Source organism: Perissodus microlepis, chromosome 9 (assembly GCF_051167445.1).
Source record: "Perissodus microlepis isolate ML-2025 ecotype Zambia chromosome 9, ASM5116744v1, whole genome shotgun sequence".
In the NCBI taxonomy this organism is placed as follows: Eukaryota; Metazoa; Chordata; class Actinopteri; order Cichliformes; family Cichlidae; genus Perissodus; species Perissodus microlepis.
In genome coordinates this window covers 14,065,842-14,083,853 of record NC_140469.1, presented here as the reverse complement: position 1 = coordinate 14,083,853, position 18,012 = coordinate 14,065,842, and the positions used below count along the sequence as shown (strand labels likewise).

Here is an 18,012-nt window from a genome sequence, read left to right as displayed (position 1 = left end):
GCTTCCATCTTGTGCTTTTCCAAGTGGTAAGTTCAAGGTACTGGAAGAGAAAAGAAGTTATCCAGGACAAAAAGCTTCATGCTTTAAGCTTTTAAAATGTACTTTAGTGATGACACGACAACACAAGTTTAAATGAGAAGAGAAGCGGCAGCTATAGTTAGACATCAAAAACAAAAGAAAGCAATCTGCTACCTCACCTTTGTCTTTCACTTCCTCCTTTCACGTCCTTTGTTCCTTCACTGGGAAATGTCTTGAAACACTCTCCAAACACCAAACCACTGAGCTGGTTCCCACAGTAACAGGTCTGTGAAGACAATGCAGCAACTCCATACCTTCCACAAAAAAAACAGTGAAGGTTAGTGTTTTACATACTGAGAGCACATGTCACATGTCAAATAAGCCTTTGTTGGTATTCTAATATATGATGTTTTAAAATTCTGTTACATCTTCTTGAAAACAGCACTTTTGATATATATACATATATATTCTTTGTTTGATTGTTTTTTGTATTAGAGATTTGCTATTGGGAATTTTTTTATTCACAAATTTTATTCATAAATGTAAAAATATTTTTGTAATTTCTTAAATTATTTCAGGATGAGAATATATTAAGATTTCTGAGAGTTTGTTTTTAAGTGCTTTTACACACAACAGATGATGGCTCGAATATGCAATAATAAAAGGCTGCTATAAAAATTTGAATATTTCTTTAACCTGTTACTGTCACCACTGTCAAACAATTTCAGACAAGCATCCAAATTTCATCTTCATCTGTAATGCTCCCTGACCCGGAAAGCTCTTTTAGCATTTCCCCACCAGCTCACCCCTCATCCAAGCAGTGTGCAGAGCAGGCTACCGGGTCAAGGTCACGGGCACCGACACCCGTGGGTCCGTGAAATCCGAGGGAAGAGCTCGCGCTGACGCATCCGATGAACCAGGGTGAACTCTGCTGACCTGATGAGGAGGCCAACGCGGACAAGGAGTGCAGTGCAAAGAAGACAAAAGCGCGGAGCATGACTGCTCGGACACGGGCCTCGACTATAGAGCGAAACTCGGGATGAACTGCGATTGAGGAGGACGCTTCAAGTGGGAGAGAACGAGAGAACAGGAGAGAGGAGCAGGTGCACCGAGACCTACAACTGTGCATACAAGGTGTGTGGGAGGTGTGAACAGAGAGGGTAACTGTATGCAAATAATGGGTCAAAGACCACGTGAGGGAGGAGGGAGATCGCGTTAATGATCGGGAATCTAACAGGAAAAAAAATCACGGCCTTTTGTTGCTGTGCAGGAAACACTATTGTTATTACTAAGTTTAAGGCGCGTGTTACCATTCTAGTTATTTAAAGGTGAAGGCTCAGGTGCCCTGCACCTGCATGTGTGAAGATGGAGTGATCCCCCACTTGCCTTTGCTAATAATTTGTGCAAAGCTTAAGGACGTTTTTGAATTTAAATACGAGAGCAGCTGCTTCGGAAGCATCAAAATGCCCGTTGCAAAATAATAATAATAACACTGTTAGATTTTAATGCAGCAACGCATGTCTGCTGCGCTGTAAGGTCACATGTCAGTGACACCCAATGGCTGGGTGTTTTACTGGACTATGAGACTTGCATCAAATAAAGCCTCTGCAGCGATCTGAACTGCTGCTTCGTTTGTGGCCAACAAAGCAGCGTCATGCGGCCTTTAAGGCAGAAAACTGAGATACGTTAAATGGAAAGCCGCAGTGAGAGAGAGGAGCGGCAGGTGTTTGCTTTGTTTTATTCCAAGGATCCATGATCATAAGAATTCTGCTTGACACTGAATTAACTGCACTAAGCTCAGGTGGCCTAAAGCGACCTGGTCACATGCTTCACGTACAGGTTATAACATTTACTGAGCCATTAGACACTCAGTGCCTTTTAGTGATTTGATGCCCAGCAGCCCCTTTTTCTCAAGCGAACTGATCCAGAGGATGTCTCCAGACTCGTTTCTCCTCTGTCACCAGAATTCCAAACAAAGGAAAGAATTCCAAAGTAATCACATGTCATTGTTTTATTGTGAGAATGAGACGCTAGTTTATATTCTGAAGGAGCAGCCTTGAATCACCTGCCAGACGGCTTGAAACTGGTCGTTAGACAGACGACGCTCGACGCCAGATTACATTTAAAAACACAAATTAACCTTATTAAACATTAGATTCGAAGTCTAATGTGGGCTACACGTGTAGCTTTATTTTAAATTACACAAGTAAAATGGAAACACGGGAACAGGTACTACAGAGAACTGTGTGGTGTCTCAGGCTGCCCCCTCTGCTCAGGTTAGGTTCGTCAATTATTTGGTTAACTGAAATAAATTCCAAATGCTTCGCGTTAAACTGGTAAATTTAAATGAAATCTCACCAGCAGTGATAATTTTGTGCTAAGTTTGAGAAATCTAAGGTTGTCAGCTCGGACGCGAGACAAAGCGTCCTCTCAGTGGGTTTATTTTATCTGAGCTGTCACGCCGAAAAGGGCAAAACCGCGACGGAACCGGTGTGACTCTTCGGAGTTCAGCTTTGCCCGTGAGTCCTTTTGCTGGAAACCAAGTCTGCGCCGTGTAGCTAACTCCGCCGGTCCACCTTAAAAAGCTCTTCCGGTTTGCTCGACATCCCCTTTAAGAGAAATTCCCAGGGCTTGAAGTTAGCGGCAGGGGGCGCTGTCAGACCGTGCCATCTCTCCATGAGTGGAGGAATCAAACACATTTCTCTCAGAGTATTTTCATACTGAAAACGCGCACTTTGTTCTGCGATTTCGTTTCATCTCGTCACTCAGGGGTCCCCAGAAGTTTTTGCACCGTTAACACATCACGGAGGCATGCATTTGGCTTATCTTATTCCACCCCCCAAAAAACAACAAAACAAAACAAAACCCAACCTGTGGTACTTTATATTAATGAGTGAGCTGTGTGTGATAGTGAAGCAGCTGAAGCTTAATTTGGGATCTTCAAATCGAAGTGGGGTTGATTCACGTGAATTAATTAAGCTGCAACGAAAACGTGTTACATGCTTTATGCTTTGGCCACCTCCCCTCCTCCTCCTCGTGCACCTCTGAAGACCCAAGAGTCCCCACTGATCACACACTGAGACACATTTTTCGAACCAAACCCTAAAAATCAGTGGCGGCGACGCTGCGTAATACCCCGCTGTAGACCCGAGTGAATCGGGAACCCTCCCGCCCCCTTTTTTTCATTCGTTATTCACGTGCCTTCCTTTCCCTGCGAAACATTTAACACTTGATCAGAAAACGAAATATTCTCGAGGACCGGCCGTGTAACGGAGAGTCCTCCTGAACGGGCGAAGCGTTATGTAAGCGGCTGCAGCTTTGCGCCCCCACCGAGGAGGACACGGAACGGAGAAAACAGCACGGCTGACTCCGGGAGACTGGAGCCTCTCGAGGTGGAGCGATGATGAAAATAGATTGTGTCTCAGTGATGTTGGGTTAGGGGTGCGGAGGAGGGATGACAACTCAGTCACTTTTTTCTTTTTTCTTTTTTCTTTTTCTTTTAAATTTGCGCACAATTGAGCGCATTCATTTGAAGGCAGTGCGCAATGAAACTGCATAACAGAGCAGATCACCCCATGATAATGTCAGACTTTCTTTCCGGGTGTTCAAAGCTCATAAAAAATAGTATTACGTTATCGTGTAGTGAGAGGAGACAGTCGAAGCACTGCTTCTAGCTCTAAAAGATGTTTCCTGCTTAGTTCTCCCAAATATAGACCTGACAGTGGTTGCCTGGTTCTTTGCGCTTCCTTTTTTGTAGCCATTTTATTTCTCGTTTTAGACAGGAAGATTAACCCTGGACAGCCCATAATTTGGCCAGACTTTCATCAAATTGCATTAGATATTCTAGTTTATAAATCTTTAAGATTCAAAAAGGCCTGCACTCAACAGACTCCAGTGACTTTTGTTATAGCAGATACAATAACTGTGCTTTTTTCTTTTCCTTTTCTTTTTTAATCAATTTAAGTTTGAGAAAGCTGCCCTGACTGAGTCAAGGATTTCCCCCGCCAGTATATTTTCCTGAAATGGAAACCAGACCACAGATCATTCATTAAATTAAGCAATTTGTGAGCCAGCCTGTTGTAGGTTGAAGGGGGCTCAGGTGTGGCCACAGTGCTCCCCAATTCGCCATGTTTGCTTGAGTGAAATATTTCTAAATGTTAGCCACAGTGGCTCACATTTACACAGAAAATGACAGAGATTCAAAGGAAAAAAAGAGGAGGAAAAGATGATAATTTGATCCTTATTTATTTATGATGTCAGGCCTGTGACATGTTGTCGGTGAAAACATGCCAAGGTGAGCAGATCAGGCGATGAAGGCAATGATTTTGCGCAAGAGGTAAAGAGACTCGCTCATCAACCAAAATAATAAATAGACAAATATCAAGAAAAACACAAAAAAGTGAGGAAATTCATGACCCCTGTAGCACTGGGGTGTATTTTTCCTTCACAGAAATTTTTTTAACTCCCCTTGTTGACCTCTTTTCTATTAAATACAGGCGAACACAGTGGCGTAAATTGGATGGATCATTCATGATTAAGCGTTTTGTACACACTGACTTTATTCATAAGATCTAATGAAGTCCAACGTCATCATATCAATACATGTGATTGTTTTGGTGATGATTAATGAATGAACGAGATACTGGACCTCCGTCTCTTCCCGATCAGCTGATGTTTTGTCTTTATTTTTTCTGCATTTTTTTTCTCTCTGCCCACATCTGTTCATCTGGCAATTCGAAAAGCAGAACACTATTTGATTCTTGTCTTTTCGGGCACAGCTTGTTTAAAGGCACTTTAAACACGCCCACAGTTCAAACGTGGCATATACCGTCCTGGCAGTGCTGGGAACAAACATGTGAGAGTGAACAGGTGCCTGCAGGAAAGTAACCAACAAGCAAATACATTAAAAAATAAATAGTGACACAAACAGAAACGATTTAGGCAATTAAGTAGCAGGAAACCAGAGCCCTGGTTTATTTTAGATTTCAGTGATGTATTCATATTTAATACTTGTTTCCTCATTTTGAAGCACATAGGTTTAAAGTTATAAGTTAAACAAGCGTATTAAAAAGCTATTTGACGCGCGCTGTGGGTCTAGTGAGGAAAGATCTCACCAGGCTCACATTACGTTGTGCAAACAAGCCTCAGTCGGGCCAAATCATAAGCGAGGATCCAGTGTAAGGCACAGATCTTATCAAAGCTGGATTACCAGGAGCGATCCTCGTGTGTTTGAGAAAACAGAAGCAACATTCAGGAAATTAGCTTTGATAGGATTTACCAAAAAAAAAAAAAACTAAATAAAAGCAACAAAAAGAAAACAGAAACAAGTTGATATTTTGTGTATTATATGCTGTGGGGGAATTAAAGAAAGCGCAGTAGCAATTATTAAAATCTTGGCAGAGTCAGGAAAGCTAAAAGAAGAAAAGGCAGTTCAGTTAAAGTCTCTGTTTGTCATAATGAACATAATCAAACAGCATGTGTTAATAAGCAATACCAAATACAATGACTACATATATGTCCGCTTAGTTTGGTTTGTACATTTGGAAAAGCTTCTTACTAACCACAGAAATTATTCCTAACTGAATCCCTCTTTCTTCCCATGTTGTCTCACATACTCATTGGATATAAAGAACTGGAGGGGGGGGATCTTGAAACCTTACCTGACAAAGGCCCACACTGCCTCCCACACCTCCCCAAAAAACATCCTATTATATTTCTCAACCGCCCAATAAAGAAAAAAATCACTTGACTGGGAGAAGAAAGGAAACTCATCCAGTCAAATCTGCTTTTGTCACGTTATGTCCTCTGCCTCCTCCGCGCCCTGCAGCACTGAAGAAAAGCCCGGGCTCTTCATCTGTCTCATGTTTGACAAATAGGCTCCTATTGGCGATGATATCTGTCGACTCAGGCAGAGAGAAATGACACTGACGTACTAATAATCGATAGTCAACAAGCTGTGGCCTGAATGCATGCAGGCCACTGGTAGACTTTTTTCTTTTCTTTTCCCATCAGTGTTGTATATTAAAGTGCATGTGTTTGTTTGTGTTGGTGGCTTTTATCCAGCCTGTCGGGTTCCCAACTCGCTGGTATGAAGGGGAGAGGGAGGGAGAGGTCAAAGGTCACTGCTGCATGTGGCCGTGTTCAAATCCTTCTATAGTGTGCAATGTTCTCAGCTGACCCGTCGTGTTATAGAGGGGGCAGTGTCCAGATATTAGCTTTCAGAGCGTGGAACATTTTAATCAGCTGATCTGGGGCTTTAAATCCATTTTGTTCAGGAGCATGGTTTCATGGCAAAATACTACTACTAATAATGATATTAATAAAAAATAATAATAATAATACCCTTAACATGCTCCAACATGGCACGTGTTCAATCATTCATGTAATGGGATTAGGCAAGTTTTGACAATGAGCAACTGGAATTCAACTTTCAGACCTTGAATGGTGATTTGTTCGTATACCTGATATCCTTTTTAGCTGAGGGGCACCTTCATTGTTAGTTTCAACGAAAAGCAAGAATTTCTGTCACACTGGCTGGAGTTTTTTCTTTTTCTTTTTCTTTGTTTTTTTTTTAAATTTCCTTTTAATGTGTGACCATAAACCAAATTTTTGCATATTTTTCACGACCAAAATTGTCTCCACAGAAATCAGAAGAAGAAAATACACTTTAAATTCTTCATGTAGTTTCGTGAATGATCAGCCAGTTAAACCTTAATGAATTATTCATTTAAAAAAAAACTAACATTAAGAATATGGTGTAAGCAGAGCTATAGGCCAGGGGAGGGAAAACTTGTTAATTGATGAAGTACAACAGGCCTGTTTCTGATCAGACTTCCTAACACTCTCGGTCCCATCTTGGCTCATAGCTGTGACTCGAGGTCAGCGCACGTCATTGCCTCGTTGATAACTGATTGGATTGTGCGTTAAAAGTTCAGCACTGGGCTGACTCTGTCTCTCCTGTCCCCAGAAAAGCCCTTACAAATGGAGTTGAGCTCCATGACGGAGCAGAAGCCCTCTGGCGCTGCTTTTCCCCGACCTCCTCTCCATCACCCACCCACCCACCAGTCCCCCTGGCCAGGGAAATCCACCAGACTCCAGCTCTTTGGACTCCCTGTGTCTTTTCTAAACTTGCTTCCAGCGCTTCAGGCTCGGTCATTAAGTCAGGGGCATTTAAATTTAATTTATACGGCTGTATAAGGAGATTATTTAATAATAATAATAATAATAATAATAATAATAATAATAATAATAATAATAATAATATATAAAGTTGCAGCAATTTACTTCCCATCTCTTCCCCACACAGGCAGCTGTCTTCTTCTCTGATCCCGGGTCTGTGCAGTGGGATCCCAGGCAAACCCCCGGGAGAGGCAGCGCTGTTTCCTCCTTCGCGTTAAGACACGATCGCGGTTCAATTGAAAGGAATGGGGGAGATGTTAATGAAGGGGAATATCATGCAGAAGGCACACACACACACACACACACACACACACACACACACACACAAAAGCACACACAGTTCAGCTGTCTGAACGCGAAAAGCTGATGAAGTGTTGTTTTTTGTTTTTTAAAAAATTTATTTTTTTTAGTATTAATAATGTAAGAACTTCTGACCTTTGTACTAATTGATTTTAGTTTGTGGGAGTTTTAATTTCCAGCCATACTAATAATTAAGCTGTCGCTAAAAAAGGGGGGGAGGGGGATTACCAAGAGTGGTAAACAGAAAGATTGTGGGAGTTGTGCTGAGGTGATACAGTTGTATATAGTTATATATCTAAATAGGAATATCTAAGCATATATGCAAGTAGGGATTTCAAGAAATCCTGGAACATAAGGCTTTCTTTGGTCATCATCCTATTTCACAGTTGCTACAGATACAAGCAGTTGCTTGTATCTGACTTTTACAAATCAAAATAAAGAAAAAAGCTGTGGTGGTCGTGCGGGGAAACCATCTCAAACCACGACTTTTTAGACGGAGAAACTTGGTTTTTACCCATAAAGTAGAAACTTACGCGGGGAGGCCGTGGTAGTAACACGTGGTGCTTCACCACAGTTAACCAATGAAGCATTTATTGTGATATCACAGACCTGAATATTAATAAGAATAATCATTTCTTCCTATTGGCTCTGATTATTGCATTCACTCCCTCTATACTGCACGCCGTTAGCGTAACAGTGTGGTTTAAGAGAACACACACACACACACACACACACACACACACACACACACACACACTGTAAAGCCTTCAATGTTATCAGAAGCCCAAAGCATAGCGCAACTGTACTGCTATGATAATCTAAACGATGACGCTGTTCAGTGTCTTGCAGTGTGTGTTTAGACTCCGTGTGATATACGGATCTACTGCATCACTGAGCATCAAATGAAAAGTGTTTATCATCCATTTCCTTTCCAAAAAAAAAAGAAGCACAACTTTTGTCATTTTATTAAAAGTTTTTTGTTATTTTTTGATCTTCAGGTTTTTCCACTGCTGGAGTTAACGATGTTTACTTTTTTGCATTAACCGTTTCACCGTTATCCGTGGCAGCAGGTCATCGCCGTGCGCGTGCACCGGCAGCACCAGCAGTTCTCCGGTGCACGGTGCATTTCCAGAAGAGCAAAGAGTGCGCTTGCAGTCTCTTGCTTTCACCGAAGTTTGAAGCGGTTCTATCCTGCAGAGCCTTTTCCGAGGGCTCCTTTGCTCCCTGAGACTCTCCCGCTTTCACACAAAACACATGTCACAGATTCATTCACTCACAGAGAGCGAGAAAGGGTGAGAGAGAGAGACTGAGAGAGAGAGAGAGAGCTGCTCAGAAATCATCTGTGAACTGCAATCCTACAACAAACACTTATTTCCACATTTTCTCCAAGTTTCCACCAAACTTCTAAACTTCAAATCGACTGTTTGTCCTTATTAATATTTCACATCTACACATTTTGCCATTCTTGAGCGACCTCGTGCAACGAGAGGAGTGGCAGGCAAATGTTTTACAGTTGAGAGATTCCACATAAAAACCTCCTGACAGCTTTTATCGGGACCGTGTATTTAATTGTCTCAAAGATCAATGCAAAGTGCTGACCCTACAACGCGCCATGTTTCTGTCAGCACTACCCATAACTTCGTTTCCCGAACAAGCAGCCAAAGACAAATATAATTTGGAGTGTATTAGTCCAGCTTTGGGGAAACAATTGTTTTCTTTTCCTTCTTCCTTTTTTTTCCTCTAAAGGAAACACTTATTGTATTGAGGCTGGTTTTGTTCTTTTCATGTATGGTTTCTATTGTTATTCTATAGAAGTTACAGTCTAGTGATTCCCAATCCGCGCAGGAATTTAACCCTGAAATGCCAGCAGCAGCAGCAACAGCATAATGGCCTGTCTCTACTCCTAGTATCGCCCCTCCGGACTCTGGCGGCAGAAGCCCAACTGGCCGGGCCAGAAAACCTGCTAGCCCCGGTTCCCCCTAACTTCCTTGCGACTTTGGCCTGGACATTATATCGCAGAGTGCCATTACTCAGGGAAACATCGCGTCAAATACGTCACACTGCACTTAAAAGTTGGAGACTCGGAGTTTTAGTAGGGTTTCTATTTTCATTCCCTTTGGTAACAGCATGGTGTTAAATTGTTAGTTGTTTTATTGGTTTTCCCCCCAGTTATTCTATCACACCCAGGACTCACGAATGTTGTAAGAAATGCAGACTGTCTGCGCTCACAGGAAATTCATGCTACTGCAAACTACTGATGCATATAATACTACAGTAACTATATATATATATATATATATATATATATATATATATATATATATATATATATAGATATATATATATATATTGAACCACCTCAAGCGCAGCGGTTGGAAATGCTGCATGCGTAAATGTCTGCGGTTTGCCTCTTGTTGTTATTGCAGACACCGGAGGCCTACCACTTCTCCCGTCCCACATCCCTCTAAAATCCACCGGAAAGGGAATCCCTTACTACTGTAAGAGCTTAACCAAACTAAAGGCACAACATGTGGCCTTCTTTGAAGGAAATTTGCCCTTAGCCATCGCCAGTACTATTACGATGCCCACATTATGGAGATAGCGACACTGTAGATCTATTTGGGGTCAATTCCCTTCTAACCTTAAAGTCTTGCCCAAGGAATACCCAACTATCTGTCTTTTTTATCTATTTATTTATTGATTTTTAACTAATGGGAGACTTGGATGAGCAATTTAGAATACACTAAGAGGCTGTGGATATTTTATAACAAGGTCACGTAAAGAAATATTAAAGGTGAAAAGGAGCTGCTTTCCATATATAAAATAAGTGGCAATCTTTGTGTATTTTAAATACCATTCTTTAATGGCATTTAGAACTCTGTCATCACACACACACACACACACACACACACACACACACACACACACACACACACACACACACACACACACAAAACAAAAAACGATTACCCATCTCAAAAGAAGGAGAAGGAGTCCGACAATTACACTCAGTCCCGTTTAATGAATGCTTTATCATTTAAAAAAGAAGAAAGGGAAAGTGCTTCAGAAATCCACCGTTCAAGTTTCTATTTCGAGTGCAGTTTTCTCATGTATATTCACAAGAAGAATGAAAAAAATCAATCAATATACAGGAAACCCCATAAAATTCACAAAAATAAATATTCAGTTTCATATAAACAACCAGTGACTTCAAATTCCGTGTCAAAAAACCTGACCTCAAGTATTGTATCCAAAGAAAAAAAATTTAAAAGTAAAAATCAAAAAGTAAATAAATGGAGGGCAGGGAAGTGAGTAACAGGAGGAGTATGGAGGGAGAGAGCATGAAGCTTGTAGTTGCTGTGCGATGCAATTGTTTACATTGATAGCGTCACTGTCAGAGAGCTGTTTGTCTTAACAGTGGAAAGGCCCTCCCAACAGGCCATTCTAACCACCTCCGTCCCCCCTCAGCCGTGCACTGTGAGAATAGGCTGGTGCGTCAGGGGAGGGGGGCCTAAAGCCAGCGCAACTCCACGGCGCAGGCGATTCCTCTTCCTCCTATGCCGTGCAACCTATGCTTTTGACATGCGGATTAAAGGTTGAAAGCTTCACTCTTGCAACACAGCTACACCACCCCCCTCCTCCACCATCGACAGCAACACCACCACTACACTCCAAACCCATCGCAACCCCCCCTTTTACTGCTAGCCTGCACAAACACGAGCTCGTGTTGTGTAGCTTCTAAACTAGCCATTTTTCTTTTCAGTTTTTTTACAAGCTTGTAGGGGATATGAGTTCAAGTCCGAATTGTCTCTCCCAGCCTCAGACATAAGGCTCACGGTGAGTTCAGTCAGAGTGGTGCTTTAATCACATGGCTAAACATCTACCACATGTATCCACAATGGTGCACGCAGAGTGAAACGCACTTTTTGTACATTTTTTCTTCTCTTTTTTCCTCTCTCTCTCTCTCTCTCTCTCTCTCTCTATACAATCACGTATTACATAGTTTCTACAATCCTCTGAATGAATGCGCCCTTTGCTGTGCTTGTGGAGGAGGCTGACATCATTCATGGGGCTTTGGGTTTGTTGTGATCTGGCTCACCCTATAAGCTGGGGCCTCTCTTTGTCGCGGACAGAAAAGCACACCAATTAGCAGAGCGCGTCCTGCAACTGCCATTAAAAACATCCACACATTCACTTAAAATGCCTATACGTGTAGGTGCTTCTCGACCACTTGATTTAAAGGCGTGTAGGCTGGAGTCTGAGTTGGTACTGCTATGAGTGGGGGCTACATTAAACAGGTCTGGGATAGCCTGCTACTACGCCGAGAGCGGCCATATTAAAAAAAAGAGGCTACATTCAGAACGGTGAGATGACGATGATGATGATGATGCGTTTAGGAAATAAAAAGGAAGCGAGATTTCAGAGAACCTGATTGCATTTCTGCCTTCCCTATAAGGAAGGCAGCCAATGATAGTAAAGAACTGTGTTTTTCTTTCATCTTTAAGAACAACGAGACTGAGAATGAGGGATGAGAAAACCAGCATTTGGATGGTTCGGCCGCACATGGCTGAATTGTAAATATTAAAATATTTAACCCCAAATCAAACAGTCAATCTTCCGGCGGTGGGGGCTTTCCCTTTCTGCATCAACAGCTCTCGCGCGTAATTTCACGTTTGTTAGAAATCCCTAAAGCTGAAAAACAACCTAAACACATTCAAAATGCAATGCATTTAAGCCCCTCTCATGTGCTTAGTCGCATTGTTTCTTATTAGTGGCTAGAAGGTGTTTTTACGCAGATTCTTTTTTTTCGTTTTTCTTTTCTTTCTTGGTGCCTCCCCCTCCACTCCCCTCCCTCCCATTATCACTAAATCACATCCCATTTTGTCTGCATTTTATATTTTCTTGAATTATTTACATGTTCACCACGCGCGCACACTCTCCCCGGCACAACTTCTTATTGCGTCCAGAGGAAGCCGAGGGCATGTGGACCTAGAGGGACACAAATCTGTCGAGTCTGTCGTGAGACCTCATAAAGGAGCCTTATTCATTCAAAAAAAAAATTCTTTCTGTTTTTTTTTTTGATTGTCTGTATACAAGGCCCGCGTTGTGTTTGGGCCTGCGTATGTGCAGTCACACGCTTGCAAACCAGGAAATAGTCCGCAGAAATAAAAACATGACTGAAAACCAGAATACAACCACTCTTAGAAAAATAATAATTTTAAATAATAACACCAACAATAATAATAATAAAAGAAATCCCACAACCACGGAGAATAAATTTATGTCAAATCTAATAAAGGCTTAACCGTGAGCATATGACCAGACATTAGCTTTTCTTGTATACATGTCTGAAACTGAATATTTGGGCACATGGATGTTTGTGGCCAAGCTGGTTAACACGCCAGAGGAAAGACAGCGCTGATATATATAAAATATACCAAGTGGCACAGAATGGGAAACCCTGATTTTTATATTATTATAATTATTATTATTTTATGATTTGCTCAGTCAAGTTTACTCCTCAATCCTAGCAAGTTTTTTTTCTTTTTTAAAGTAGCCTCGTCCCAAGGAATGCTGTGATTTTTTTTTACCCCCCTTCCTTCTTTCAGACAAAGCACAAACCACTGAAACCCGGCACCATACAATCCAACAGGTCGAGCAAATTAGAAAAGCGAACAAGAAACATTCGAGTTCACACACACACACACACACACACACACACACACACACACAGTCGCGTGAACACACCATTGAGAATAGATATTGCTTAGGATAGCTTATTTTAACACAAGTTTTTTTTTTAATCTTATATCCACGAGCGGTGTCTCACAGTCCTGTGGGCGTTTTCAGAGGCTCCAAAAAGGGGGGAATCTTGTGGGTTTTCCTCGATCAAGCTTGAAAACAAAGCGGAATGTAAATCCATTCTCATGAGAGAAAAAGGGGGACAGAAAAGAAACAACACCGATAAAGTTGCGAGCATTTCGGTGCGCACAGGTTAAGACTCTGGCTACGTTTGGGTTGGAAATGGTGAGGGCTTTTTCAGGGCTTTTTTTGCTTTAAAAAACAGCTCCGCCGTCTATTTCCTAGTTCTGTGAACGTGTGGGGGAGGGAGAATCTGGCCGCCTGGCTGCCACCTCCACACGGGGTGGGACGGAGGGGGAGGCCCGGGGCCCCTCAGCGAGTTCAGGGAGTAAGCGGGGCACAAATCCCCGTCGCTGCCAACAATCAGCGACGGCGGGGATGGGAAATTTGCCATTAGGCTGAAAGGCATTTTTGCAGGCGATGCTACAGTGTTCACGTTGCTGCGTTTGCGTCTGCTCGGTAAATCCTCCGTGGATGCCTCCTCGCGCCCCACGGGACGAGAACAAGAAGAATAAGAAGAAGAGGAGGACGACGAAGAAGAAGAGGCAGCCTTGTGGACCCTGGATAGGTTTTGTTTTGTTTGCGTCCTGGAAACTCTGGGTTTCTTACTCCCCTGCACCGGAGCCCTGCAGTTTTTGTGCCTGTGCTCCCCCTCCTCGATACACAGGGCGTCTTGACTACTCCTGCATTCCTGAGGACCACAGGGGGACCTGAGGGCCACATCGGGGCACTTCTCTGTGGCTTTAATCCCACTGTTGGAAAAATCTCCTATTATGACTCCGCTGGGATAGTGGCCATTGTTGCTCTCTGTTTTATCTCCTTTGCATTTAGCTACATTGGCCTGGCTCTGGTATTCATACTCATCACAGCTATCCTCCACTTTAACTTTCACATTGTGGAGACTGAACGGCGGCGTCCTGGCTGTCCTGTCCGAAGAGGAGGTGGCGGTCACAGAGGGCTCCTCCGACTCGGTCTTTATTTTTTTCAGTGGAGTGGGCAGACTTGGGCTGGCGATCGCTTTCGCATCCCTCCTGTCCACACATTTCTGGGTCTGCTTGGCCTCTTTGTTGTGGTCATACTGAGCCCTCAGTCCCGGGGGGCATTTGATGGGATGCCCCTGTGTCCTGCGTGAAGGGTGAGAGGCCTTATTCCGGTTGGGTCCCGGTGAATATGTGATGAGCTCATCCACAGTGTCGGCCTGGTTCGGATTTTCCCTTTTAGACTCGCTGAAAAAGCTCTCCCCCACAGAAGCTGAGTTAAAGTTTTGGGGCTGCGAGGGTCCCGAGTCCTGCTCTGTCTCTCTGCATGTGAATTCACATTTCTGAAGTTTGTCCTGTCTCCTGTCCCGTGATTGCGAAGCAGCAACATCTCCGAGGGTCTTGTGCTCTTTTTCGTGCTGCACTGGGTTGTTGTAGTGAAACGTAGGCTGCAGGACCAAAGGTGCTTTGCTGGTGTTGAGACTTTTGGCAAGCGATCCGACCCGCGCCCGTCTGAATCGGATGCTCTGAACCGAAACACGGCTCGAAACTGAGCTGGAGTCGGACTGAGAGGAGCTCTCTTCCTCCTCCTCCTCCTCCTCCTCTGAGCTGACCTCTGAACTCTCCGACTGAGTGTCATCTTCTTCCTCGCCGTCCTCTTCTTCTTCCGAACTGGCGGAGTTGCTGCTGGTGGAAAAGCCAGAGCCGAAGTCCCAGTCGGGGTAAGCCCGTTCCGAGTAGGTGCTGGACTCGGTGTCGCTGCTGTAACTCTCCGGGAAAGTTGGCTCGTGGTGGTGGTGGTGGTGATGATGATGATGTTGGTGGTGGTGATGGTGGTGGGGTCGGGGGTCGAGATAAAAATCTGGACTGAGGTGAAAAGCACCGAAAGAAGTCCCGTGACTTCCAGACGATTTGGGTTGCACGAGCAGCACCGGCGGTGCGTGGTGGTGCGCGTGCCTGCTTCTGCTCCACGAGTGCCTCGCGCTGTCCCTCCCGCCGCCCCCCTCGCGCCTCCTCTTCCTTTTGTGAAGTAGGTCGCCGGCTGAGCGAGAGAGCCTGGACTGAGCAGCTATGGCGGACTGAAGCACCACCGGCTGCCGGCTCACCGCGCTCCGGAAAAACGAGTGCCTTTGGCTCAAAGTGACGCGGTTCCCTGTTATTTTCGCTGTTTCATAGTTTTTAAAGTGTTTGTAACTGGACTTGGTCGCCGAACGGCAATCCCGCCCGTGCGTTTTGTGATAAAACTGAGGTAGTTTGGAGTCGGTAAGGCAAGGAGTCAGCTCCCTCTTCCTGCCCACTTTACCGTGGAGTGTGAGAGTCTCCGGGACGCCGTGCTGCAAACTAAACCAAACTTTTTCCCTCCACAGCTCGCCGTCAGCACGGAGGAACCCCGAGGACTCGTCCTCATCCCCGGGGGAGCACGCCGCTTTCGCTTTCCTTTTGTTGGACTTCAACACCCGCTCCGTCTTGCAGGAGAAATACAGAGCCTCCACGTCCTCCCGCGATATGAGAGTGCATTTGGCGGCGTGGAAAGCTATAGAGTTTATTGCTTTGAGCTTCCGTAGCTCTTCCAGGTCGCACTGGTGCTTCTTCACTTTCAGGTAGTCCATGCGCTTGTGCACCGTGGTCCGAGGGATGTTCTTCAGCAGGTCGGTGAAGACCTGGGACAAAGCAAACATTTGCTTGCCTTGGATGAGCAGGTATCCCAGCCTCACTCCTTGCATTTCCTCAAAGCCACACTCCAGGTCTCCCATGATTTGTGTGTATCCACTAGAATCTATTACTCCATGTAGTCAGCCTCAGTATACTGTGGATTCACCAGTGAGTGGCATAGGTTAGCGAGCTCAAGGCATCCTGCTCACACCTATAATCCAGCCACACTGCTGCGTAATGAAAATGCAAACTTTGACATGCGGAGTTAAATGGAGCTGCCCCTGTCTAATAGATTGAATGAGCCGACAGCATCCACTCCTTGCTTCTTGCCCCGGGTCCGGCATGGTGGTGGAGGAATGCGACGGATGCGTCCACCAAGCCGGGGCTGCTACCTGCCTCTGCCGACTCCACTCCCCTCTGGTCGGCAGCAGGACGAGGGGTAGGTGTACACCACTGCCTCAGCCAGAGGGATAAAATAGCTAGAAGAGAGAGAGAGAGGGAGGGAGAGAGAGCGACAGAGAGGGAGGGAGAGAGGGTGTTGTGAGGGTGGGGGAAAGCAGAATGAGAGAGAGAGAGAATCAGATCCAGAGAGAAACAGAAAGAGCTAAAATGCAGCTGCTATTCTGGATGCTGGTTGAGCCACAAATAAAATGACAGGGAGAGAGAGAGAGAGAGAGAGAGGGGAGGTGGGCCTGTCTGGAGACACCTTCATCAATTAATGCCCCTGGAGTCGACGCCCATTGGACGCCGCTGACAGGTGATGCAATAAAAATGGATATTCCATCCCCACCCACCCGCCCACCTACCCCTCCAGCACCCTGCTATTACAATAGTTTACAACTGTGCCCACAGTCTCCGCCGTCTGAGTAAATAATGCTGTTGTGACATTTTTTCCTCGATAGCTAAATAAAGAGCTGCAGAAAATCCAGCCCAGTGCAGAGTTTGTGTAGAGCCGGTGTAAGTAGTCCGAACCGGAAAATAGTCATGACAAGACGGGATGTATCGTGCTAATTCCCCCCGCGGTCGTCATCAGAATGTATGTAACCGTAGCATGCAATCGATTGCATGTTGGTAAAAATGACTCCAGTCAGCACGTGCTATTTTAGTCGGGCTGATGTGCGTTACGGACGTGCTGCTTAAACAAAGAAATTTGCCTCTTTTTCCCCCCCCTCACTGCTTTCCCCCCTGACCAGTAAACATCAAACTTAACTGCTTTAGCGTGCTCGAGCCTTTTCTCCTGATTTTTCTTCCCCAAGGTTGTAGGCCTTCTATAGACTGACCTACTTATCAGCTGAGACCACATAGGCTCGCGTCCATCCGCCTGGTGATACCGTAATAAACGAACCGGCGCTCCCACCGTTTCAGAAGCCATTTAAACCGTCTAAGCTGCGTGTGTGTGAATTTTGCGGAGTCACGCAATTCCTGTGAAATTGTACCGTGTTTAAATGTGAACCGTGATTTTTGAGCGTGATCACAGTGCCAGGTCGGGGCTGCTTTTCCAACATGATTTTCTGCATAAATAAGAATCCTTGTTTTGTAATATTAACACTGATAATAACTCTTCAAAAACCGGATCCATTTTAATTAGTTTTTCAACAAGGCACGTAGAAGCACTTATGAAATATATCATTCTATAAATTGCACGGAAAATACGCAATAGGCTGTTGCGTCACGAATATGTGCTTTGGTTATGTTTCCATCAACAAGTAGCTTATCTGAGGGGGAGGGCGTGCACCCTGACTTTTGTGAGATTATTCATTAAAAAACGAACACCTTTTGTTTCTAGAGATTTCTTTGTATTTCTTGTAAAATGCACAGTATACACAGTTTGTCTTTACGCACGTCAAAAACGCAAATACGCGCACACACTCGAACGACATTAGAATTCATTAGAATGAACGCGCAGAACTACACAAAACACTGCGGATCTCAGAGCGGCACACCTTTTTTCCACGCACACGGCCACAGATATGGGACCCCCGCCCAAACACACACACACACACACACACACACACACACACAC

At 44.3% G+C, this 18,012-nt stretch overlaps 1 protein-coding gene across 1 annotated transcript; it reads right to left on the bottom strand.

Moving 5' to 3' along the window:
- Positions 1–10,499: 10,499 nt before the first annotated feature.
- skida1 (SKI/DACH domain containing 1) lies at positions 10,500–16,497 on the bottom strand. The gene has a single exon (XM_084939130.1). The coding sequence runs from the start codon at positions 16,088–16,090 to the stop codon at positions 13,574–13,576; it is 2,517 nt and encodes an 838-aa protein (XP_084795256.1). The 5' UTR covers positions 16,091–16,497; the 3' UTR covers positions 10,500–13,573.
- Positions 16,498–18,012: the final 1,515 nt, after the last annotated feature.